The following is a 26,776-nucleotide window of genomic DNA, read 5'->3' as shown; positions in this document are numbered from 1 at the left end:
ACACTGATTTTTGGAATAAAGTCTGTAAAATCATTTCTGAATTGTAACCCATCCTTATCCAGGTCCTTTTTGTCTCCAAGATGATTTAAGGAGTGCTGTGCTCCAGCACTCCTTAAATCTGAGCACTGCAGTGCTCAGTTTATTCATTCATTGTTAGAGAAATATTTTCCTTTTGTATGTGAGAAGTAAGCCATATTTAATCTAAGAAGGAAGGGATGTTTTTGGCATATCATCAGTATCAGACAAGTCTTAGAATCCAGCTTTTTCTTAACTTGCTTCTATGGTCTTTGGACACATCTCTGTCTAGGTCTACATTTCAATCCATACTGCCATTTTTAGCTTTGCTGTTCTACTGCAGTAAGGATCTCATGAAGGGACATAGCTGCTCTGATCACTGGGGAAATTTTACCTGGAGTGAATAGCCTCTCTTAACAATAAAACTCAAAAAACAATAAAAGTTAGCAGCAAGGATAGTGAGTGTCAAACAGTGCAATTCACATCTGAATTGTAGTACAAGATGATCCTTAACCTGCTAGTAGGTTACAGGTGTTATCTAGGCACACATCATGTGTTCTAATGAACTTCTGTGAATTCTTTGCCTTTTTGATGGTCTATTACTTTGTTTTTGTGAAAGGAAGTTATTGTAGGAAACATTTTAAAGGTCCTTTTCCCAGTAAAGGGTTACTGTTCCAAGTCCAGTTAAATACAAGAGTGGGATTTTTTCCAGTAGTTTCAGCATAATTTGCATTGGGCCCTGGATAATGAGCTAAGCTAATTGTGGCATAACTTTCCTTCTAAGTCATCAGTCTCAGATTTATTTATGGTTGTCTTTTTCTTCCTTATTCTGTCTAGCACTGGGCAAACGCAGTATTACTCCTTAGTTTTGCATGGAAAAGGGTGAAGGTACTTAGTTATTTTTAGGAGGCTTTTGGCACTGTATCAAAAAAAGTCCCACATTTCATATGGATGGGATTCATATAGAAATGTAATAGTCTTTAAAAAATTCAAATTCATCAGTCTTCTGCTTATTTAAAGTGAGAAATTACCATATTCAGATCACTTCAGATCTCTCTGCTTAAGTAAGTGATCTGAAGGCTGAGCAAGTTGGGATAGATCCATCAGGTAGTCTGTGGAGAAACTAAGTTCATCAAGGTGAAGCTGATTTTGGCCTTGTAAAGCACTAAGTAGATGAGGTGAGCCCTGACAGCTGTCCTCCCTCTGTCAGCAGTTTCTCAAAGCTGACACACAGGTAGAGAGGAACTACAGAGACTGAGCAGGGCTCCCTGGAGAAAACAGCTTAACAAATGTCTTTACCATGAGAATTATTTCTAACTGAACCTCCCAGTTAGTGGGGTGCACTGGGTAAATGCTAGATCATTTGGCCTAATGCATGTAAGCCTGAGAAGTGAGAAACATGGTCCAGTGTTATTCAAACACTCAATTATAGAAATTCCTGAACTGGTACCATTTACTACTAAATGTAGGATTTTTTCTTTTTTCTTATGCATTTTCCCTTTTTTCCACACGCAGGAAAATCAAAGTTTGGGAGGCTTTGGGGCTGATGCACATTTTATTTTTAAAGTTTTTAAACAACCTCTGCATGACTGATTTGTTCCTGTTATTGTATGTGCAAGCTATTGTATTTGGTGTTCACATTTCATATTACAATTTTCTTATTGTTCTATGATATGAAAATAGGTATACAAGCCATTTTTAAATACACCAGGCATCCTACTTAAAAAAACAAGCAAACCAACCATCTCTTAACAGGAATTTCCAGAGTACATTCAGGTCACCTGAAATATATGGTGATTGTACACTGATGGGGATTGAAGATACTCAGTTTTATTTATAATTTAATAATCAGACTGTGAATAAATTATGAAATTATTTATTATGAATTTAATAATAATTTTTAATCAGGGTGGTTGAATAGTTTAATCAGTTTTTTATGAACAGGAAACTGAGGCGAGGAAAAGTTAATTGACTCTGGATGCACATGTGTAGTGAGTTGGTGTTACTGTTTTGCTGAGGCTGTGACAATCAGAGTATAGAAGCAATACAGATGGAGGAAATAACTGGTATAGTTGGAAGGTAAGGCCAGCTCCCAGAAATGGTGATAATTCTTCAGGTCTGCCTCATTCCTGAGATAAGCCCTTTGATAATGTGGTTGTCTGACAGTTACTGATCACTGACAGGGAGCTACAGGTCAGATCTACCTGTAGAAAATGTGTGTCAAAGGGATGTTTAATTACCTGACACTCACACCAGTACCTGGGTGTGATACACATTATTATGGACTGCAGGAAGAGTGGGAAGAGTGTGGGCTCTATTGTGCCAAACCACATCAATACTGCATGGGTAAGCTTCTCTTATTTTGCAAACAGACTCTGCACGTCAGAGGGGTGATTGCCTGGTCCAGCTTTCTCTAGGTATGGTATCAAGCTAGAGCCCTTGCTGGGACTCCTAGGAGAATGTCCTCTGCCTTGCAGCTCTGCAGTAAATGACAAACAAAATACCTGACCCACTGCACACTCCTTGAGATTTCTGCAGCCCCCCTGCCCCAGGCAGCAGCACCACTGGCTGTTTCAACATGGAGCACATGAGGAGTGGGCAGTGAGAGCAGCAGGGCAGGCTGGCAGCCACAGGGCTCCTGTGGGCTCTAATGTTCTGCAACCACACATTCTGCTGATGCTTGTTGTCTGCACACTGCTGGTTTTTTGTTTGTTTGTTTCTTTCTTTTTTAATACAGGCCTAATACTCTTTGTAAGCAAACACTATTCAGCAGATAGAGCTGCTCCTGCTTATTAGCTCTTGACCTCATTTCTCTTTCCCTGCCAGCAGTGCATTTGCCTGGACTCACATCTGTTCCCCTTTCTCCCCCACCACTTTCTGTTCATGTTATTTTCCCAGTGCAGCCTCCCCAGCATAAGTGTCTATGTTGGGCAGCCTGTAGCCCTTCCAAGCCGATTACTGTAGTCATTCATTGGTCACTGCACGAGCAGATTAGAGCCACCTGAAAGCCTGCCACAGTCCCTGCTGCAGCCAGTTTATCAGAGCAGCAAAGGGAGATGCTGTCTGAAAAACCAGTTTGTTTTGTTCCTGGCACTCTCCCATCTGGTGTGAGTGGGACCATAAAATATAACCAGGTGGAAGAAAACATTTCAGGTAGGAATCTTTTCCTTCAATTGTGAGAAATGCTGTCTTCAGGTCGTGGGTTGTTTTTCTTTCTGTCTCAGAAGGAGCCTTCTTAGACATTAATCATTTAAAGAAGGTTATCACTGCAATAAGCAGCCTCTCTTTGGGAGGCCACAGCTCTGTTTCTCTGAGATCCATATTTCTGCCAAAGGTAAGCAAAGAACACTCTTACTTGCCAACACTGATGAAATGTTTATGACAGCTTATCAAAGTCACTGCTTATTTGAAAGTATTTTGCTTTATTTCAAGCATAATGTAAGTGATTAGAGATTACTTTACAAAATATGCCAGTCTAGTCCTATTAAATATCCAAAAGGCATTCCAGAGCAGTAGCTGGGTGGGACCACTTGTCTGTAAGAATTGGTTTCAGAGCACTAAGTGAAAGGGAGAGGGGTTTTGTTACTCTATTGAAAAGTCAGAGATAAACTGTCATGACCATCAAAAGAAACCTCTGTTGCAAAGCTTTCAAGAGTGTCCCAAAGATCTCAGTCCAGCATTCTGTGTGGTTCATCAATAGCTATAACCCTTCAAAGTTAGTTTGGGGTTATTTTTTTTAAATTGCCTTCTTGCAGGACCTCAAGACCAAATGTGGAACGGAATGCCAGCTAGAAACCAAAATGAAAGGCAAAAGCAAAACGTGTGAAAGCTCTTAATGATAAAAGATGTGACATCAATATAAAAAATGCACTCTAAAGACAGTTTCTTACTATAAATCATTTCCAGAGAAAGGGGAACCAAATTTGGATAAAAATGAGGGATGACTGCATGCAGAATAAGAAGAATTTAAATGTCAGATATTGCATTAATGTTTCTTATAAATGAAATTAAAAGGTGAGATGCTGACAGAAAAAAAATTAAAAAGACAAGAAAGAAATGAAGAAACTTACCCTTAAATCAACTATGACACATGATCAAATACTGTGAGCATTAAATTATTGTGTACTAGAATAACAGAAAACAGATGATTATTATAACAGTAGGGAACCTGCATTGGTCAAAGGGCAAACTGTCCCACCTTGGATTGCCAAATTCTGTAGCGTTCTAAGTTTCAGCTGAAAACTGGAAGTCATCAAAATACATATAAAACCTGTTCACTGAATATATGCCTGCATAATTTTGAAAGCAGGGGTGTGATTTTACCCCAAAGAATGTTTTCAAGAGCAGCTGATGTGGATTAGCCAATGGGAACTCCAACAGCCATCAAACTACCTGACGGGATTTGCTCAATCTTTCAAACTCTCCAGAAGCTGCCTAAGAGAAGCATCTGTAATTGCTTTGCAGCAGAGGAACAGAACAGAGGGTAGGAACCTTGTACAGCTGTGTGCTACTGGAAGTGCTTCTCTGCAGCTTCATTTTAAAGAAGGCCTGACTGTTGGGCCACATACACAGATCCTCTTTTTTTTTTTTTTTTTTCAGGGTAGTGTTTTGGTACAAAATATTTTTAATATGAATTAATCAAGAAGAGAAAACTAACCACAAGCAATGCCATACTGGAGCTACCTTATCTTTTATGGAATTAAATGCCAAACAGGTCTTGCTTTAGAATACCTTCCTGACACCAACTATACCCAGAAATACAATGTTTTTGTGGTTTTTTCTCTTTTTTTCCTCTTTATATTAGTCTAACTTAAAATTTGGTTTCTTAGCTCTCAATCTGAGTCTTATTTGTCTTTGAGGGATTCCCTAACAGCATTCTTAGTACAGTATCCTTTTGATTGCTCACCCAAGAGAGGAGCTGAACTGTTTTAATATTACCACAGGATAATTAATTTTGTTTCCCATGTGGATTTGCCAGAGAAGGGAAAGGCTGAAGGGGCTGTAACTCTTTAGATTGATGGCATCTTCAGGGACACATGTGCTTTATGTGACTGCCTGTTCTTACTGTGCTTCCATTGCATTTCAGCTCATGCACAGCCCAGTTTTTTCTCTAATGGAACTGGTATATCTATGCATCACGACTCCCTGCAATTAAAGTAAAATCTACCTGGGCAGTCACACTAAAATTGAGACTGTACATGTGAAGGTGAAATAGAACTGACTCAGTAGAATTCCTGTTTTCATTGTGGAGCTGACCTGGCTTGACCTAGCATACATGAGGCACCTTTCCTGAAGTTCTGCTTGTCAGACTGGTCTCTAATGCTGGGGAATTTGTAACCAGTGGACAGCTGAGCTGCCTTACAAATGTATTTGGTAGGTATACAAGCTCTCAGGCCTTCCATGGAGTTGCTGTCTGTGACAAAAGAGCAATTGCTTGATGTAAATAACTTACAAACAGGGTAAGTCATTAATAAGGCAGACAGTTCTCAAGGCAAAAGCAAACACCACTTTGGCTGCAGAAGCTTCCAGTGAGACTGTCAGGGAGGAATTTGGTCTGCTGACTGCAGAGTGGTCTGCTTGAACCCAGACATCTTTTTTATCTGACCCCTGCACTCTTCTGGAACTTTCTCTTGAGGAGGGGAAGGAGAGAGGGAGGTAGGGGAATGCAGTTCTCTTCTCTCTAGAATCCAACAATGGGGCACAATGGATGTTTGAAAGCTGTGCCAGGAGAAGTTCTGGCTGGACTTCTCAGGAATCACCTTTTGAGAGAGTAGTCAAACACTGGAACAGGCTTCCTGGAGAGGTGATCAGTGCCCCAAGCCTGTCAGGGTTTAAGGGGTATTTGGACAATGTCCCTAACAACAGGACCAAACTTTTTGTCTGCTCTGAACTGGTCAGGCAGCTGGACTAGATAATCCTTGTAGACCCCATTTACCTGAGACAGTCTGTTCTATTCTGACTGTTCACCCACACCATGATTCTTACTGGTGCAGCCTTTTGATAGTGGGATTTCTGGTGTGCCATCTCAGTTGCACAGAATCATAGAATGTGCTGAGTTGGAAGGGATCCATCAGGATCATGAGGCCCAGCTCCTGGCCCTGCACAGGACACCACAAGAATCCCATCTTGTGCCTGAGAGCCTTGTCCAAATAGCTCTTTAATTCAGGCGGGCTTGGTGCTGTGACCACCTCCCTGGGGAGCTGTTCCATTTCTCCTCTGTTTGCAGAACAAACTGAGCTGGCAAAGAGGTTAAAATGCTGACCTGCTGGTATCCCATACAAAGGAAAGACCCTGGGAAGAAGGAGCATACATGGAGCTGCAGGATAGGGCTTGAAGCCTAGCCCAGAGTAAAATAAAGATTTCCAGACAAGATAAAGTGGAACTTGGTCTCCTTTGTATATCCCCAGCCACCCTGACTGGTACAGGCTTAGGGCATTGTCAGTCTTAGGTTAACAGTTTTTCTGTGTTGTGCAAGGACAGCATGCAGACTATAACTTGTTCCAGCTCTTAAATCTTACCTTCCATTTACAAAAAACAGACTATAAATGCAAAAAAATGATGGGAGGTAAATGTGTAAATAACATTGCTAGGTCATTGAACACCTAGTTCTCATGACCTAAGTTTGCAAAATGGCATACTAACCTGAGATCTCTAATAAATCAGAAATGTTCCTAGATGTCTCAGGAACATAAAGGTCTCATACGTTTTATGCCATTATAAATCAAGTTTTGAATTTTTGAAAAACTTGTAGAAAATGGTATGCCTCATGCCTGAGGCAAAGACACTTTACAGAAAGACAAATGTGTGTCTTCATATTAATTTTTTGCCTTATAAAATCTCTTAACTTTACAGATTGTATTGTTAGCTTAAGATTTAGAAATGGCTGGATTTGTTTACACCAAAAACATTTGAGGATGTGAAACTCTTTTCAAGCTTGAGATCTGTGTGTGAACCCAAGTCTTGTTTTGAGAGGTTTTAGTGGAATCTGGTGCTTCTCTCTCTGAGCCTGCTCACACAGAGCTTTGTGAGTTAAGCATTCTCCTCAGCTCAGTGAGTTATTGGCCTGTGAGCCAGACTGATGTTTAAGCACCATAAATGGTAAATGTTGCCGAGGCAGCCCTTCCGCACGGCTCGGAGCAGGCATTGCTTGGCAGCCAACCCCACAATGCTGGCAAACAGATTCCTCCAGTATAATTAAAGCTCTTGTAAGACTAAACACTGCGAGGTTTTGCAGTGTTCTGAACATAAGGCAGCAAACTCTCTATTCTTTGTGTGTCCTTGACTTGTGACCAGTTGTAACCCTGGCCTTGGCCACTGAGTTGCTGCACTGGAGCTGTGTGTAAATGCAGTGCTGTAGCTGATCCAGCTTGAGCTGGGGGCTGGAAAGGCCAATCTCCGGAAGCTCCTTCCAAGCTCAGTTATTGTGTGATTCTGTGCAGTGCCCAGCATGCTGAAGTCCTGATATTTCAACAGGAGATGTCAGCATTCTGCAGCTCACATGAAAATGCCTTCAGTACAGCAGGGTAGGCAAATTAACAAGAAAATTTCCTAGACTAGATGATGTCCATAAAATGTTAACTGATTTGACTACAGCCTGGGTAAAACCCAGGTCTAGTCTTTGGAAACCTTCTTAAAGTTTGTATCCTCATATGGATATTCTTCTTCAGTTTCAGCAGCAAATCTGGGAATGGCACTGTGCAATTATCGATTCTTTTTTTCCTTCTCTCAAGGATATAGATTTATCTATGTCTTTTACCCTAGAATATAAATAGTTGGTTGCATAATTGCCATTAAACTGGTACTAGGTGTATTGTGCAATTGACTTGTACTAGGTTAGCTGTTCAGTGCAGCATGACTTTTCCCCTTTTCTATTAGATATGCACCTTCAGCTCAATAATTGACCATTGCTTATCAATATAAGTATGTTTACAAATATGCTGAACTCCTAAGTCCTGATCCAGGTCAAGGCTTAACAGAATTCAAGTTTATTTCAGTTTAGACCCACATCTAACATTAAGATTCTTCTTGCAATAACTTCCAGTCTGCAGATATGCACAAGTTAAATTTATGTAAGGACTCTTTAAAACCTGGATTGAGAAAATTCAAATAAAAGGAGAGCATTTTTTATCGCTCTGAATTTCTAATAATACAGGTTAATAAATAATCCATATTTGTATATAGTCACTGTAGATTGATCATCTTACATTGATTACACAAATCATGGAGTACAGAATAAGAGATTAGTAGAAATAGTTTTACATCAAAGATAATATATCTTTTCCCATTGCCATCTGAATATACTGAGAATTTGTATTTTTCCTAAGAAATTGAAGGAATTTAAATTCTCCTTAATCTTTATGGATTTAATGCAGTAAGTGGCTTTTTTAAACATAGATTTGAGTGCTTATTAGAGTGCCTTTCTAATAAAAAATGAACCCTCAGGGGTAAGGGAATGTGGTGGGAAGAGCCTATATTCCTTTTGCTTTGTTGAAAATATATGTGGGTATTAAAAGTACCGTTTACATGCTTTGCTTACTATTTCTGGTCTCCCAGGCTGTGTTTCCCACTGAGCTGTGCATCTTATTACTTGCTGTTTCCCAACATTCATGCATATTAAAGCCTGAGGAAGGGCAAAGAACAGGAAACTTTTAAGTGGGATCATTGTGATGGACTTTTAAATCTATCTTTGTAACACCTTATCAAAAACCTGTTGACAGAGGGATCACTGTCCATTAGAAAGGTTCCAACTGGGCTTACACATTATGCCAGGCTCTGTGCAAAAATTGTTCTCTGTGAGATGCCTCTCAGAAAATCATAGCTCTCTTCTGCATTATCTTACACTATTTAACCTGTGTAAAACCAACAGCTGTGGCTATAAAATGGTGGCAGCTTTTGTAAGCTACAGTAAAGTACACTAGACACAAGGTCTGAAAAGAAGTCATTGAGATGTACCTGTGTTTAATCAAGCCCATCTGTAGGAGCAGTAGGTAGGGCTCTCTGATGTCCCCCATGAACTGCCTTGGCATGATGGGGGGGAGGGAATTGAGTGCATCAGCAGAAGCTGATTGAGGAAAGGAAAGGGACAGAGAAAATTAACTGGCAGAGAAATTTTTAGTAACTGTGTGTTGACTCTTGTATTCTTAGTTTTCATTCTTAGAGATGAACCTACTCCTACGTGAGAGCAAAAAGAATTAAGAGTGATGAGGGAGCTATTAAATGGCTGTAGGTGATTAGAGAGCATTAGCATAATAGACAGAGATCAGATCTCCTCTTTTTTCACATCCAGCTGAATAAACTTGAGGATGCATAGATACATAATGAAGTCATGCCTTTATGCTAATGTCAAACAAAATTTTCCTTGGGTTCCAGATTTCCTTTCTGGTGCCAGATGTGCCATATTGTTATTGTCTGTAGTTTTGGCAGCAGAAATACCCTGCAGTGTTATGAAAGAGGATGTTGCAGCCAGAAGCACAGTGACTTGCAGTATCTCAGCGGAACTTTACCTCTGCCTTCTTCTTTTCCTCCTGTCCTCCTGCTTTGGGCTCCGAGGCCAGCACTCCCTGAGAGCATATGGATTTTGAACCTCAGCAGAGTTTATGTGGTCAAAGGGACTTTAGAGGAATGAAGGAAAGCAAGCACTAATCCTGGCCAGGACTTTCTGTGCAGTTTGTTATTTGTGTCCTGTTTTCATTTCTGCTTCCCTACTGTTTTCCTGGTACAGGTCATGGATTTTGTTCCTGATGTGTGAAACTAGCAAGCACCTAGCAGTGACCAGGGAATGTGAACTTCTATGGTTGTTGCACTTGAAGCCACCCTTTTGCAAACAGCTTTTTGTGTATGGTTTTCCTTTCAATATTTTAGTGTCAAAATAAGGCCAGGTGTTTTCAAAAGGAAGTAAAATCACACAGTATCTTTTCAACATAAATAGGAATAAGAGTTATTTGCTTAATCTCAAATGATCAGCATCCCATCTTTTCACTCCAAAATCAATTTTATTGTTGTTTTCCAGAGAAGACCTGTAAGGCTAAAATTAAAGGAGCCCTTATGTATATTATATGTAGAGTACTGCTATTACTTTGTAAAATTGTGAAATATTAGAGCATTCATCAAACACTGAGTCACTGCATAGTGCTATCATAAATAAACAACTAAAAGCATTTACAAGCTTTGGAAGAATGTGAAAATAGTTAACATTCAGGCTTTGTAATTTGGCCTCTGCAAGATTGTACCAGTCCCTTCTGAAAAAATGCAATGATTTTAGACTAAATAACAGAATTAGAATGGACTGCATTTTCTTGTGTAAAACATCTGTGAGAAACTAAAGTTGTCAGTAGGTAACTTTAATTTTTTCTAAGTCTAGAAGTCCACAACATCAAATTTTAAGGGAAAAAAAAATTACATTAAATCAGCCCTCATGCTTTCTTAATGAAATAGCATTTTTGTGTTAGAACTAAAGTCTTTTAAATTGTTGCTGCTACATCAATAAATATTTGATTATTTTTGTGATACTCTGATTAAATTGTTGGTATGAAATGCTGCTGATTAACATACACTTTTAAACAACAGCAGCACAAGATTTAGGATCTCCTTTAAAACTATATATTTTTAGAGTAGGGGGAAAGCTTGTGTTTTGAAGAAAACCTGTTCAAGTTGCCATGAAATCAGACTTATTAGCCATATATTTGCTGTGTCCTTGATGACACGTTTGGGTAAGAATACTGGTTGTTTTAGCCATGATTCCTTTGTTGGTCTAGAGCCACACCTCTGCTTTTGTTTTTCTTTCCCTGCTTTCCTCTTCTTGTATATCTGCCTTCTAGATTTGCAGTGTTATCAGTTATTTCAGTAAAAAGGATAACAAGAACTTTTATTTAACTATACTTTTCATTCTTTTTTTTTTTTTCCTATGCCTTTTTCCTGTCTTACAGGGCTTTATTGGTTTTTTTGTTCCTTTTCTTCCTTTCTTTTTCTCGTTTTTTGGGGGTTTTATTGGCTTTTTTTTCCTTTTCTTCCTTTCTTTTCCTCCTTTTTTTCATTATGTGGATTTCTTCTTTCCCCCACATTTTGTGACAGAGTTTCCCTTTGAGGGACAAAGGGATTTCCTGCAGGGCATTAGAGCAGGGAAGGTGCATGTGCTGATATTGCTTAGTACAGCAGTTTCTCTGAGTAACCATTACACAACAGAGGGCTATGGTGAACCACAGAAGTTTATTTCTCTGGAAGAGTTTCCCCCAGCTTCTTGGCTATTTTCTGTGCAGCATTAATCACTTCCAAGCAGGTGCTGTGGGAAGCCCTAAGGCTGATCAGTGTGGTCTGATGGTGAATCAGGCACTGCAGAGTTGTGCTTCCATAGCACCAATCCAAAGGGGTCTCACTCAGGTCCCATATTTCCATTCTCACATGCATCAATGTCTCCCTGCTCAGTGCCAAGAAAAGACCTGCAGCATGAGCCAGTGAGACAAGATTTTGGCTAGAAAAAGCTTTGCTAGAGAAGAGGAAAAACTTCCCCTCCAGGCTGCTTCCAAATTTATGCTGAGCTCAAATTACCCCAGTACAAATTTAACTTTTTACCTCCAGGAGGTTCAGTGGGCTTTCTCAGTGAGTTGCTGTCATTGTTTTCTAATAACTAATTTTATGAATTGTGGTTTTCCTCCGGCCTGGCACTTTCTGTAATACTATTTTGGATGTGATTTATATTCTTTTGAAAATTTTGAAGGTAGGGATAAGCAAAATAAAAGTATTTTCACTTGTGGATAGAACGTAGGGCTGGAATTTTAAAGGCAAGACGTAAGAGATCTGAAAACAAGCTAAACCAAACAAAAAATGTATCCAAGGGACTGATAAATATTTATGACTTTTATATTTGGTCATGATCAGTGTTTGGGCTTCAGAAGTGTTGTTGCTCAGGTTTTTAGAGCAGGAGTAGACTTCCTGATCTACTGTACCATATAGATCACAGTTAAATGGTCTTGTTTCAGAGCCTCTGAATGGCTGTGGCTAGTGGAAGCAGCATATCACAGATAGACTTAAGAGTGGATTATTTAATTCTAAATTCCCTCAATATTTGATTGTACAGCCTCAAAAGAAAAATTTTAAAAGCCCTAATCCAACAGTTTTCTGATATATATTGATAACCTCAGGTTTCAGTCTTTCCCATCATCAATCAATTGCTGAAGTGAAGTACAGGAGGGGAGGGTGGTGACCTGAAACCTATTGGATATTGACCATCTAACAATCTAAATGGTTTGTAATTACTCACAGAGTTACAAATCCTGTGCTGCAGCGAGCTCACATTTCTACATTTCATCAGTCACAGCAATGGCAACTTGTAACATACCCTAGGGTTTTCAGATTAATTTAGCAGTGATTACAGGCACTGAATTTTTGGTTACAAGTTTTTGGGTTGCTTTGCTTTTTTTTTTTTTTTCACCTGAGCATGTGTACTTGGGGAAAAATGAGTGTGATTTCTCAGTGATACTTTCTGATATCTGTTAACAATGATTTAAGATGATTCTCGGAAGGAAGACAGTTCCATTCCTATTTCTTGTCTTTCTGCTTGGAATACTGGCAAGGCAAAACAGCTATATTAGGTGGTTTCAGTTATTTTTGCCTTCTGAGAGCTGAAGCAAAACCACTGTCTCAAATTCATATTGAGCCTAAGGTCAGTTAAAGTTTGTCATGAAAATTCCAGTAAGAGACCCCTTTTGTTCTTTTTTTGACTTCACAGAAAAGAAGAGCAGCAAGAAGGCAGAGAATGCACAGGCTACAAAGTTAAACAAGACTTTTGCACCCATCTTCCTTCAGGGCCTGACTGACCTCAAAGTAATGGATGGAAGTCAAGTGATAATGACTGTGGAGGTATCAGGTGTGTAGCTATAGAACAGTATTACATAAAAAACTAAATCCTGCTGCAAAGTGTGTGGTTTTTTTCCATATTTTTAGCAGGTGTCTTTGCATTTGGAAATAATATTTCTAAGAATCAGTTTTTAAAAGCTAGGTTGGTCTAATGTGATCGTCAGCGTGGCTGAACATTCTCCATATTTAACATGTTCAGATCTGTAGAAATGTTTCTTGACTGGAATGATATAATGATATAAGTTTAATATGGGTCCTCTTGTTGAAGTGGACTTGTAATAGCTTTTGTTGTGAACCAAAAAAGATTGAGTTCCTGTCAGCTGGGGTAAGATTAGTGCTACAGAAAGAGCAGTCCTCTTATGAACTTTGGTATCAGAAACTCTTAATAACCATCTTTGTGGTGTCTAGAACTCATTTTCCCTCTCATTTTGTATGCATGCTTCCCTAAATCATTTGTATTTTAATCATAATAATACAGACCATTTCACATTACACAGCACTGACAGAGTTTATAATAGAAATTCCTGAATGTTTTGGAGATGAAATTGCAGAATCAGGTGTCAAAATCCCCAAACTTGTTCCTTTTATTAATTGACATGTGGTGGGGTTTTGTGTGTGTCTCAGATTTTTGTTGCTTGCTTATTTTTAGCTAACCCATCTCCTGAAATTATCTGGCTGCATAATGGGAAAGAAATCCAGGAGACAGAAGATTTCCACTTTGAGAAGAAAGGCAATGAGTACAGTCTGTACATCCAGGAGGTGTTTCCTGAAGACACAGGCAAATACACCTGTGAAGCCTGGAATGAAGTAGGAGAAAGTCAAACACAAGCTACATTGACAGTTCAAGGTAGAAAACTCCTCTTCACTTTATAAAATGGTGAAAGAAAATCATTATTCTATTGTGCTGGAGTAATTTCTGTTTAAAATACATGAGTGTTTATAAGGTTTGTTGTGAAGGACGCTCAAGTTCTCAGTCTCTGCATCTGAATTAAAAAGGATGTTGAGCAGAAGCAGCTTGAAAAAAAAAATCTTTTCACTCTGGAACATTATGTTACTATTTCAAAAATGCATTCCTGAGTCCTATTTCTAGGGACAGTGCAAAACTTCTGCTAAATGCAGCTTTAGATTACAACTATCAGGCTTACTTAACTATGGATTGAAGTGAACCTTTTAATATGTTTTTGTTTCTAATTGAAGTCCTTAGTCTTTGAAAAAGCTTTTTAGGAGCTAGGTATCCTGGCTTTAATGCTAGCATTGTAGTGGTAGCAGGTGAGGAAGACATGATTTTTGCAATCTGAGAACTTGCTGCAAAAAATTTGGCTTTAAATCTCCTCACATAGTGTTAACCCCACAGCAAACACTCAAGTACCTACAAACTTTCTGTGCCTGGACACACACTACCTTTGTGACAGGGACTTCTTCTGGTACTACTGAATATTGACATTTCCTCATAGCCACTACTGAGAATTAGTGGAAATCACTGTGAGACTTTTATTATTTTAATGTAAAATATCTTATCTGCAGTGTTTGAGAGAGCTGTTTAGTCTGCTGTCACTGTCTGCTCTGAATTCAGACCTTCCTCTCTCCCCCAGTTCCCCCTGAGATCTGGCCTTGGGGTCAGTCTTCTATATTAAATGCAATTTTATGCAATTGTTAATGATGATTTATTGCATGAGCTCTCAACTGCACAGCAGTCATAGTACTGTTACTTGGCCTTAAAGCTATTCCTACCCCTATTCTCTAAGGACAAATCTCCAAGATTCCTTTTAGGGCAGCTTTAAAGTCCCTTTGTTTTGCTCTTAATATAAGCTTGGATCAAGCCAGTAAAGTGCCAAGTAAATGATTAATTTTAGTACGAACACAAGTTACTTCCAAAATTAAAGTCTGACTTATTTTCAGATTAAAAACTTATACCATGCATGTTCGAAATAACTTTCCTTGCCTGTGATTGCCTTCCCTGAAATTAGTTAGCTTAGTGGTGGCATTCAAGCTTGGCATTTTCTTCTGACTTGTAAACTGTGTTTGTAAACTACAGAACCTCAGGATGGTATTCAGCCCTGGTTCATTAGCAAACCAAGATCAGTGACAGCAGCTCCTGGGCAAAATGTCCTGATATCCTGTGCCATTGCTGGAGATCCTTTCCCCACTGTTCACTGGATTAAAGATGGGAAGGAAATAATGCCGGGATCAGCGTGTGAAATCCTGCAAAATGAAGATATCTTCACACTGGTCTTGAGGAACGTGCAGTCACGTCATGCAGGGCAGTATGAAATTCAGCTCAGGTACGTTGTCCGTGAAAAAGAACCAATTGGTTATATTAAAGACCAATTATTTATATTTACCTTCAAGTTAAAATTCCCACTCAAAGAAGACAGGAGTCCCATCCTATTCAAGTGGAACATTAGGGTACTAAAGGAACAGAATATTTCTGACGGATAAAAAAAGAACTAATAAAAATCCAAGAGAAGAGAGGAAACACAAGAAGAGTCAGAAAAAAAACGACAAAGTAGTATGGCTTCTTTTTGTGATCCTATAAAACAAAGCTTTGTGGCAGCAATGTGGGAAGCAATTTCTAGCAAGGAAAACCAAAATCAATGTCCTGAGTTTTGGAGCTATTGTTTATCATGTTTGGCATCTCTCTAGGTATTTGTAAGGATGCCTCTTTCCATGGGAACAAGCTTTCTAGGGAGGGCAGTTACACAAGATCCATACCTTTAAGGGGAAAAGTGTTTCCTGGCCATGTTTGAAATGTCTGAATCTTGTAAGCAAGTTCTCTCCTTTTGCTGACATATCTTTGAAATAAGGCACCTTGATGCTTTGAACATCTTGTCATTCCTACAATATCTGGAAGAGTTGTTTTGAATTTAATTGTATTTTATTCTGGTAGAATAATTGGACTTTAAATGAAGAGTTAGATTTGCTAGATCCTTACCTTTTAGAAAGTGCCACAGCGCTTTACACCTGCAATGGAAATCATTCTGTGCTATTTACTGTGCATAGATGTAGTTCCTTTACTTGGCTAGTGTTTGGGCCTTTCTTTATTAAAATTACTTCATCATCATGAGCATTTGAGTCCATTACACTGGAAGAAAATTATCTGGTTTTCTCCACACACTCACTTTTTAGGCCAGGTGTACAAGTCTGAATTATCCTTTGCCTACTTGCAAATAAATTACCCATATCTTCTTAATGCAAGAAAGGAGGGGATTTCTTAATAAATTCAACCTATTTAGCTTGTAAACAATGAGTTTAATTTTTTATAGACATAGTTTTTTTCTAACCAATGTGGCCCAAATGATGGATATGTCACTATGTAAATGTCTCCTAGCTTGAAGGTATGATTTCATGGACTATGACAGGCAGACACAAAGAAGCTTCAGTATATTTTAGTGTTTAAAGTCAAATGAGGCACTTATTTTTCTTCAGAAAAGGATGTTTTAGAAAATTACAGGTGTTGAATATCAAGATTTTCTATAATGTTTTTCTATACTTAATTTCAAGTCTTATTAACATTTATGTAGGTAGAGCCACATGTGCTATGACCTTCCTGCAAATCAGCTCTTCAGTAGATTTAGGCCCTTTGTAGTCTGCAATAAGCTGTGAACTGGCTCATTTCAGAGCTGGCTTTTTTGCAATTGGCCCAGGTCATCTGGGACATTCATAATGCTCATTTGAGCAGCTCATGTCTACAGAAATCCTTGCATTTATTTTCCTTTGGGGATCAGGGGTGTTCTACCACTCAGTATCTCTGGCAGGATTAGAAATGCCGGTTCAATTTCATTCAGGTCACCAACCTCAACAGGAGACAGCAGAAACTGTGAGAATTGGTCCTTGCTGCTGGTACATTTCCACACCTCAGTGTGTTTGCCCTGGGCATCTTCTCTTATGATATGCTGGTTCCACTTGGAATGAAAAGACAATGAGATATTTCAGCAAAACTTCAGGGGTGGAAGAATGAAAGAGGACAAAGGAGAGCCAAGAGAGTTTTGTTGGGACTGATGTAGGACTGTATTGATCAGGTGTAGTTGGTGATCACTCAGATCAAATTCATCACTGGAGCTCTTTTTTCAAAGTAGAAGTCTCATATTATCATAACTCTGGAATGTACACTTAGAAAGGAAACTATTCCAGACAATGAGTAGATGAGAGGAATTTTTAGGGGGAAGGACAAAAAGTAAAGTTGTAGCTCTAAAACAAGAAAGCAGATTACATGCTAGTTGTAGCCATTCCCTCTTCCTTTCACTGCAGAAATAGCTGGGGACCTCACAAAGATCCGTGCATACATTCTGGCTTTTTCTAATCCATAATGAGTAATGCTGTGCTGCAATTACAGCAAAGGGAATGCTGATACCTCATTCTACCCTGCTGTCATTTGTAAAATTCCAGTGAATGATCAGAGAACAGAAAGTCATATGTTTTTAGGCACTGGATGTGTACTGTGAGTAACAGAGAGGTAACAGCCTCAGGCATATCCAAGGAGCCAAAAATCAGCTGTGTAACTTTGAGTTAGCAATAGAGTTGCAGTAATCTTCAGCACTAAATAGTCTTGATGAAACAGCTGTTGAACTGGCTGCATTTGTCTTGAATACTTGATTAAGAAGTGTTTATATATTCAGAAACTGTTTTAACAGTACCTGAGAGGAAGAGAGCTGTGTTTTGTGTCTTTCTCTCAAAAACTCCTACAAAGTCCATTAACAAATATGGAATAACTGAGGAAACATAAATCAATTCACTAAAGAGTTTACCGAGTTGACAGTAGGCTATTTTTAAACATAATCATTTTCATTTCAAATAAAATGTGCAGCTCCTTTTCACATATTAATTTTAGAAGCAGGTTGCATAGCTGCTCTTAGGGAGTCACTCCTTCTCCAACTCTCTTAATTTAGTCCAGGCACAGTTTCCTATTAGTGTTAATTATTTTACCATTTTGTTCTCCATTATTCTTAAACTCTAAATTCTGTCCTGATACCTCCACAATTCTTCTGTTGTGTTGGCTGATCACAAATTAAAACTTTGGTCTTAATCTGTTTGATTAAGATCTGTTTGACTCTTGCTGGTTCTTTCTCCTTCAGTTAGAGTGAGCTGATAAGGGTGTGGAACCCAGTGTGATCCTGGTGTTATCCATCCATGATTGTTCGTTGGCTTTCCGTCTTACCGTCCCTCAGCATTATTTAGAAAACATCTTTGCTTTGCCTTATACTATTTAGCAGACTTATAAGACTGGATTTTTAGCCCCTTCTGGTCCTTTTTTTTAAACCTACACAGGCCTGATTCCTCTATATTTGCATTTTTTATTTTAATTGTCTTAATAATGTTCCATTGAGCCTGTTATGTCTCAGGCTCTGAGGAATAGTGCTGCATAAATATTAAAAGAACAGATTCACCCACTTCTGCAGCTCATCTATTGAAATTTGGACATTTTACAGCCTTCAAAATGCTTAAAATGGAAAATAAAAATCCTTTTCCCTACTCATAAAAACAAAGATACCTATTTCCCCTCCTATCTTTTGCATCCTTCCAGTGATGCAGGCACTGGTATCCTGTTATCCCAATATGACTTTTCCATATTCTTTCAGTGCGTATATGATAAATGTGAGAACTGGACAGAGACTGGGATTTTTGAGCAAAACATTTATCTTCATAGCAACACAATCAATATGAGACACCTCAGAAATCATGCTGCAGTTCCTTAAACAAATCATCTGCTTTTTTATCCTTTGTCTTCTCAGACATGAAGTGTTTTTCTTCTCCCACACTCCATCTTCCATACAAGCTTGGTTAGTGTTGATTAGTATTGATTTAGATATTTTGATAAATAATGTAAAAGCACTCCTAAGATTACATTTCATTAAGCTAAACAGTAAATATAGCTCTGTCTTTCTGTAAAATTCAGTTTGCAAACCTTGTTTTCTCCTATTAATACATTGTCTATTTTTAGAGAAGAAAGCCATTACTCCTTCTTGTTCCATCCTCCCACTTAGTGCTGTAAAATGCAAATTAAAATATTGTTCTTTCAGGTACAAAAAGCTTTTGGCAAAACATTCAAGTGAAGTAAATGAGTGTGTCCTCTTTGAAGCCAGTAGAGCTGTTCTGCTTTATACCAGCTAGAGTTGTGATCCAGTAGATCATCTGCTTTCTTTGGGGCTAAAGCTTCATGAAGTCTGGGCTATCTCTCCATTTTACTCACAGAGAAGCTTCAAAACCTCTTTCTGAGGATTTGCAGTTACCTGTACTGAAGCACCAGCTATAAGTCGGGATCAACTTCTTCGCCCCTTTCAGTTCATTCTTGAAAAAATGTCATTTACACTGCAATATTTATTTCACACTTGGTAGGCTGGTAGGAAATTTCAGTATGTCCCCTCAGTATAATTACAAGTGCTTTTTTTCCTGCTCCTCCAGGGAGTGCTTCCTAGGGACATGCAGACAATAAGTCTCATCTAAGGTTCAGTGAAAATATTTGAGTAGGTTCTGCCAAGAAACTAGTATTTCAAGATATTTTGAACATAAAAGCCATTCCAGAGAAAACTGATCCCACAATAGGACACAGAGCTATTTTTAAAATTGCCTCGGGCTTTGCAGCTGGGGTTTTATTTGTTTTTGGTGGGCTTTTTTATTAATATTCCTTGACATTTTAAAGATAAGACCTGTGCATGAGCATTCTACAGAATAGTCCTGCAAAAGTCAACAGTTCCAGGCACTTCTTCACAGCAAAGCTACTAAGCACAGGTTTTATCCATGTCTATCATTATTCCACAATAACAGAGCCACTAAGATCTGTCTGGGTTTTGTTGACAAAATGCCAACACGGAGAATCTCAAGCTGCACAAGTAATGTTTTTATTACCTAGATTCAAAACAGGAGAGATGTGAAAGACTTGAAGATGTGCCCATGTACTGCGAGGCTCTCTTTTTGCTAACTGCCCCTATGCATCTTTGCCTTGCCTGGATTCTGAAATTGTATAAATGTAAAAAACATTTACCAAGGTTCTGGAATTATTCTTGATTGAAATTGGTATTAAATCACCCAATCCTTCTTCATTTTTCTTGGCTTGTTTCTCTTTTTCCATCCTGTGATCTCCAAGCTGGGTCAGTGTTTTTAACTTCACCTTTTTAGACTCTGTCACTGAATTCAGAAGACAAGAATTTGTTCTCCCTGCTCCTAAAATCATCAGTTTGATTTCACTGGGAGCAGGCCTTACCCTGGGAAGGCTACACTTTTGAACAGACACAGACTCAAGTTTTGTATCCAGTAGTCTGCTTTTCAGCCATTCATGAATCAGAAATCATAATTAAGATCAAAAAACTACCTTGTGAATAATTTTTCCATCTAGGTACTTGTATGTCCCACAGTTGCCATAATTTGTAAGTGCTTCCCAAGGTTTTAAAAATAGAAAGAACAAAATGCTCTCCTACTTTCTTACCCCCTCCTTTATTTTCCAAACCCTGTGAAAAATAGCTTACTTTAGAAGGATTTACTTTGCCTGCCTTATTTGCTTCTTCGCATATGCAAAGAATTTGCAGAGGGAAAGATGCCTTGCAGAAATGGGTCCTGCAGAAATGCTGCCATTCTTCACAGTGTCAGGACCACATGCAGTATCCCTGAATTCCTCTCCTGGGACACTGCTGTCTCTGTTACTTCAGCCTCTCCCACTGGTGACACAATTCTTGTGGACAAATATTTTTACCAAACAGTCATGGCAGAAGCTGAGCAGGGCTGCCTCAACATTTAATGTACTCTGCAAATTGTCTGTACTTCAGCATGCATGGCTTGTCCTTTGTCAGCTCTGGATTGGTTTTAAGTCCTGAACAGGAGGGCTCTTCAGGTAAACCAGCAGCCTGTTAAAGCCCTGCAGAACTGGTGAATGAGCAGCTCCAGAGCTTAAAAACTTTGGAGAAGCAGAGAAAAAAACCTCAGGAGTTCCAATAGCAGCAAAAGGGGCCAGTTTGAAATGCATTATATGAAAACAAGAGATTTTCAGCAATGTTGCTACCCTGCCATAATTTTATGCCAATCAGTATGTTGAGAGGAGGTGACTTGCTATTCTTATTATTTATCTTTCCATTTGTCTTAGCTTCTTTCTATTTCTCGTGCTTCCAAATGGAGGCCACACATATGAGTGAGTAAGAATGGCAGGTCTCCAGTGCAGGGCTGAGTTCAACGCTCTGTGCCTTGACTTGGATCCTCTCCTGCCCTTTGGACAGTTTCTGTTTGGTACTCAGATATTATCTAGTTTTTTGTATTGAAGGAAATGAGGACTGTGGCTTTCAGTGCTGTCCTCATGGATTGCTTTCAATAGCAGTTTGTAGTGTACATGTTCTGACTTAATGGATGTCAAAGTGTTAAAACATTCCTCTGGTTTCTTGTTGTTAGTGGTCTTAAGATATGTTTCTATCAGCAGGGCCTTTACTTTACAATCAAGATACTTTGATCAAACCTACCAATTTCTTTGTAGTTTTCATGGTAGGCTGATCCACTGTTTCTCTTTCTAAAGCAATAGAAATCAAGGGAAATATATCTGAGAAGGTGATGGCACTCATTGCTCTTATAAAGACAAAGTTTTGTGCTGAATATGTGATTCTGTTATCTGTGTTATCTTGCCTTCACTGCAAGTTAAAAATGGTTGAAATTATAGGGGGTTTTTCACACAAACAGTACCATATCTAGGAAAGTATTTCCATGCTCTATTTAAAAACCAGGCCAGACAATATATTTATGGCAAGCTAGCAGTCCTGAGTCCATGTTTTAAACGTCAGGGCTAAGTGGACTTGAAGGTGCTCTTATCTAGCAAGTTCAAAGCAGAACACAGCTGGGAAAACCTGCCTCTCTTGCCCTCCTCCCCTCCAACACATGTGTTTTGCTCATGTCCAGGAAATGTTTTCAGTAGCAAAAATTGGTTTTGCTCAAAAAAGATAAATAATCCAGGACTTTCTAGCTTATACCTAAATTGGGAAGGACAGAAGTGTTTTCACTAATAAAAGGTATTTCTAGTCCTTAATCAGTTCAAGTCTGGTTTTTTAATAGCAGTCAGGGGAGTGGTGGCAATAGTTACACAACTGCTGCCCCGGGGGAGTTAAATTTTGCTTTTGGCATCTCCTGTGTTAAGCAGAGAAGAGCTGTTTGGGGCTGGAAGAATGATATATATCTGCGGGAGGGAGGGAGCTGCAGGGGAGCGGGGAGCACTTTAAATGAATTCTTTAATGGGAGCCCTTTCCAGAAGGCATCCGTGGTATTCCTCTGCAAAAGGAAGAATAAGTACTCAGCACCATATATGGTGACACTTTTATGTTTTTTAATATAAACATGTGCAGGCTGGAGCAATCCGTGTGGATGGGTTTTGCTGATTGGTTGGGCCAGAGGGGAGGGAAGGAAATGAGACCCTGTTTTTAATATCTTAACATTAGAAAACTTAAGAGCTTGGGTTTGAATAAATAAACAGTAGGCAGAGTTGGAAGGATTTTCAGCTTTGTAAAATAGCCCTTTCCTCTGTCTTGATTTTCCAGCTTTTGTATTTGTTTTCCTTTAGCTTGTTTGTTTGCAGCTGCTTCATTCTGTAAATTGCTTTGATTTTTGTTCAGGGAGTATGTTGTTCCCAGATAGCAACAGATCAGTAAAAGCTATTTGAGATAGCTTGGCTCCAAATATAAGGGGACCAAATTGACTCAGTCAATCCCCTCAATGCTGGGCATAGAAAAGGGGAATGGCACACTGGGTTTGAGCTGCTTTAGTGCAACACACAATCACTTAGCTCAGGCAAGTTACAGAGGAAGAAACCCCTGTTTTTCTGATTTCACTTAAATATTTCAGGAACCAAGTTGGAGAATGCAGCTGCCAGGTGTCCCTGATGCTGCGGGAGAGTTCAGCTTCCACAGCAGAAATGCTCAGAGAGTGAGTATTTTTCCCAGGGACTTGCATGGGTGGGTTCTATTTTTTGCTCCGTTAATTCCCTGCCCTTACAGACCCAGGCTGGCTGCTGTTCAACCTAATCCCCAAATGTGACCCAACAAATTGTTTTCATCATACAAGCTAAGCACATTGTACCAAGCCAGAGTAGAGATCTTTTTTGTTTGTGCCCTTATATGGCTCCTGAAGTCATCATTGATGCAATAAACTAATGGAGTGTGCTCCTCTAATCAACCTCCCCTTCTATAAACACATTTTATTCCTGCTCTGAGATTGTTCCCTGACATTTTTAAACCAGCCCCTTTCCTGGCTCTCTCTTTCTTTTCTTTTTCGGATCATAGTGGGAGGGAATCAGCCAGCTCTGGAGAGCAAAGAGATGGTGGAGATCATGGTAAACTAACATTTGGTAGAACAAGTGGCTTCAAAAAGAACAGCAGTGTAACCAGAGTAGCTGAGGAAGAGCAGGAGGACGTCCGAGGCGTGCTGAAGAGGCGAGTGGAAACACGGGAGCACACAGAGGAGAGCCTGAGGCAGCAGGAAGCTGAACAACTCGATTTCCGTGATATTTTAGGCAAGAAAGTCAGCACCAAAAGTTTTTCTGAGGAGGAACTGAAAGAAATCCCAGCCGAGCAAATGGACTTCCGAGCAAACCTGCAGCGGCAGGTCAAGCCCAAGACCTTGTCAGAGGAGGAGAGGAAAGTCCATGCTCCCCAGCAGGTGGACTTCCGCTCTGTGCTGGCCAAGAAGGGCACCCCAAAAACCCCATTGCCAGAGAAGGCACCACCTCCTAAACCTGCAGTTACAGATTTCAGGTCTGTGCTGGGCTCCAAGAAGAAGCCACCTGCGGAGAATGGCAGCGCCGGCACCCCTGCACCGAACGCTCGTGCCAACTCTGAAGCCCAGAATGCGACCCCCAATTCTCAAGCCCCTGTTGCCAAACCAGCAGTGAAGAAAGAGGAGAAGAATGACAGAACCCCAAACTGTGAACGTGGGTGTGCCGTGGTGGATGGCGGAATAATTGGGAAAAAAGCTGAAAACAAAGCACCAGCAAGCAAACCACCAGCAAGCAAAGGAACAGCACCCTCCTTTACAGAGAAGCTTCAGGATGCTCAAGTAGCTGATGGTGAAAAATTGGTCTTACAATGTCGGATTTCCTCTGATCCCCCTGCAGCTGTCACCTGGACTCTAGACAGCAAAGCCATCAAATCATCTAAGTCTATTGTCATCTCCCAAGAAGGTAAATGAATTGCATTACAAGCCAGCTGGATGGCACACTGTTATATCTGGCTCTTGATTATTAATATTTAGTTCATTAAAGGTAATGCAATATTTATTTAAGTCCTGTGCCAGTAACTGTTTCCAGATGCAGCTTTCTTGTTATTTCAGTGGAGTACACAAGGAACAGTATTGTTTGACATTTCTTGCAGATTCCCCTTTAACAGCCTGCAGATGTAAATTTTATAAAGTTGAACTTCTTGCATTTTTAAATGCTGTTTACATTGCTAACACTGTTTAAGGAGCTGGTACATGATGCTTATTTAAACTAAGCTTTAAGGATTTAGAACATTGAAAGCATAATAATATTATTGCTGGTTTACAAATTCTAATTGAATTCTTCTGTATGTTTAATATTTCATGCTTTTTATTGCAATAAGAAACACAGAAGCAAAGAGGGGTTGTGTCATTGAAAGAAATTACTACAGCTACAAGTTAAGGTCAGAGTTGAGAACAGATTTCCAGTGTATTTAAAGCCCCACCACATATGCTTCTGTTGCCATTACAAGCAGTGAAATATTTGAACTGCACTGGCTTGGTGACTTGAACTAACTTCAAAACTGTATAGAATTTGGTAGAAATCCTTAGAGGGAATACTTATTGTTTTCAAACTGAGTGATTCCCTTATATTTCACATTTTGGATGATCAAACCCACTAGACTGTTTTTTGCATGAAATTTAATGTATCTAGACAAAATATATTTTCCTTGGGGCAAAAATAGGAAGGAAGGACAATTGATAGCACAAAAAAAAACCCTTCTTTACTTCATATGTGTTCCATAAAACACTGAGGAAATTATCTGGAGAATTATATCCTCTGGCACATTGTAGCAAAAAAAGTTTGTGTTCACAGTGAGAATTACAGCTTGAAACAGGGGTCTGCACTCTTATTTTCCAATCTTCCTTCATATAATCCAGGTTATTTTTAGTGTTACCAAATGATAACCAAATTATTATGCAGAACAGTTCAGCACAACCAGTGAATCCCTGTGCAGTGTTCCAAGCAGAGTAACACAGGTGTTCTCCTGACGTGGATGCAGTCAGAAATTGCATTGTCCTCAGAGAGGCTTGGGGTACTTGAGTAGAGCATTAAGGAGATACCAAAGTAAGCAGATGGAGTAAGGCAAATGGTAGCAGGTGCATTGTGTCTGGCCTGTGTCTGAAGTAGCATAATGTGTTTTTTGGGGGGTTTTTTTCTGAGTATATGTTGGTTTTCAGCTAAGGGGACTGCATAGAATAAGGATCAGTATCATGTACCTGAGCAAACATTGACTGGTGGAAATGCCATTCTTACAAAAAGGACTGACAGAATCAGTCAGCTTAGCCAGCCCTATGCTGGAAGCAAGATTTCAAGGTTTTTCCTGGAGTTGCTCAGAGTGGAAAATAAATTATATCCCAAAGTTCCATGGTTCCTGTCAAAGTACATCAGATAGACAGCACCTCTGTACCAAAGCTTCTGAGCTATGGTGGAGCCTCCTAAAGTCCCAAAGCTTTAGTGTTACAGTGCTGCAGAAAGCTGTTTACTTCACTGAAATAATCAGAGTAATTGACTATTATAATCCCCCAACTCTTAATCACTTTATAAAATGGTATTGTGGAGCTGCAAATCGAGGGTAGCTGTTTGCAGTGAAGTGATGCTGATGTCCACAAATGTTCAGTCACCTGTCAGAGCAGGGCTGGAGGCTTCTCCCATCCAGGTTGTCTGGGCTGGGTGACACTCCTGGTCACAGCACTCCAGAGTGTCAGGCTGTAGCAGTGCTTTCCACTGAGGTCAGGATCAAAGCTCAGCCCTGCAGAAGGAATTCACTGTTCCAGGAGTGCTTCCTGCAGGGGGTGAAGACACTGTCCTTGTGTTCCACTTGTACCTGCACTGTTGCACTTTAGCCATGCTTAGGAGTCAGTGTTGTCAGTATCTCAAAGTTAAACTTTCTTCTGCACATATTTGCAGAGGCTCTTGGAAAGAAATATTACACAGGGCTCTGAGTTTTGTCCTTTAATGGAAAGACAAGGAATGAGGATTAGAACTATTTTTTTTAAACCTTATTACATACCCTCTGGTACACTGGGTGCATTGCATGATGGTCAGTTTTGGTTTTTTTCCTGACAGTACCTGCTAGCTTTGGCTCTTAGAGCAGAATGTGTTGCTGCTCTCTCATTGTAAGACTCTTTCATGCCAACTGTTAAGTAATTAACTAGGTATGCATGATACTTTAAGTTCCAGATTTCATAGAGATTCAGTTTTCTCTGTTTCCCTAATTAGGAACACATACTTACTTGAGGGAACCAAGAGAGGAGAAGGAATAACTGGAATAACAGACTGAAACTGAGAAATAGCAAATTCAGTCAGCATCAGGAAATACTGTTCAATAGGGAAACTGAATGGATTAGTCTCATAGATAGTGTTTGGAGCAGCTTTAAACACAGAGAGCAACAAGAACACTGGATGCAGCACACAGCAGGCCACAGGAAAAGTCCCAGTTTCCATCCTTTGCCCCAAACACTGAAAATGCAACAGCATCACACCCACAGGTGTGCCTCAGCAGCAGTGCCTCTGTTAAAGCTTGGAGCAGCATTTAGTGGGCCCTGGAGGTAATGCCCTAGAGTCATCCTTACCTGGAAGAGGGTTGAGTCTGTGGGGAACAAGAGAAATTCAGAGCAAAGAGACATAGCTCAATTTAGATCTTGCAAAGCCATTTCTTTATTTCTTGCTATGACCTTGCCCCTCCTTGTGTTC

At 39.6% G+C, this 26,776-nt stretch overlaps 1 protein-coding gene across 1 annotated transcript in view; it reads left to right on the top strand.

Moving 5' to 3' along the window:
• The window catches only part of MYLK (myosin light chain kinase), a 195,367-nt gene that overhangs the window by 98,891 nt on the left and 69,700 nt on the right, over window positions 1-26,776 (top strand). Inside the window, exons 12-16 of the mRNA XM_059475797.1 lie at window positions 12,740-12,877; window positions 13,517-13,714; window positions 14,903-15,149; window positions 22,672-22,752; window positions 23,109-24,004. Of these exons, the coding sequence (XP_059331780.1) occupies window positions 12,740-12,877; window positions 13,517-13,714; window positions 14,903-15,149; window positions 22,672-22,752; window positions 23,109-24,004 (1,560 nt within the window). The remainder of the gene's footprint in view (window positions 1-12,739; window positions 12,878-13,516; window positions 13,715-14,902; window positions 15,150-22,671; window positions 22,753-23,108; window positions 24,005-26,776) is intronic.

Source organism: Ammospiza nelsoni, chromosome 7 (assembly GCF_027579445.1).
Source record: "Ammospiza nelsoni isolate bAmmNel1 chromosome 7, bAmmNel1.pri, whole genome shotgun sequence".
In the NCBI taxonomy this organism is placed as follows: domain Eukaryota; kingdom Metazoa; phylum Chordata; class Aves; order Passeriformes; family Passerellidae; genus Ammospiza; species Ammospiza nelsoni.
Note: the sequence above shows the minus strand (reverse complement) of the source record. Positions and strands in the feature narration are given on the sequence as shown.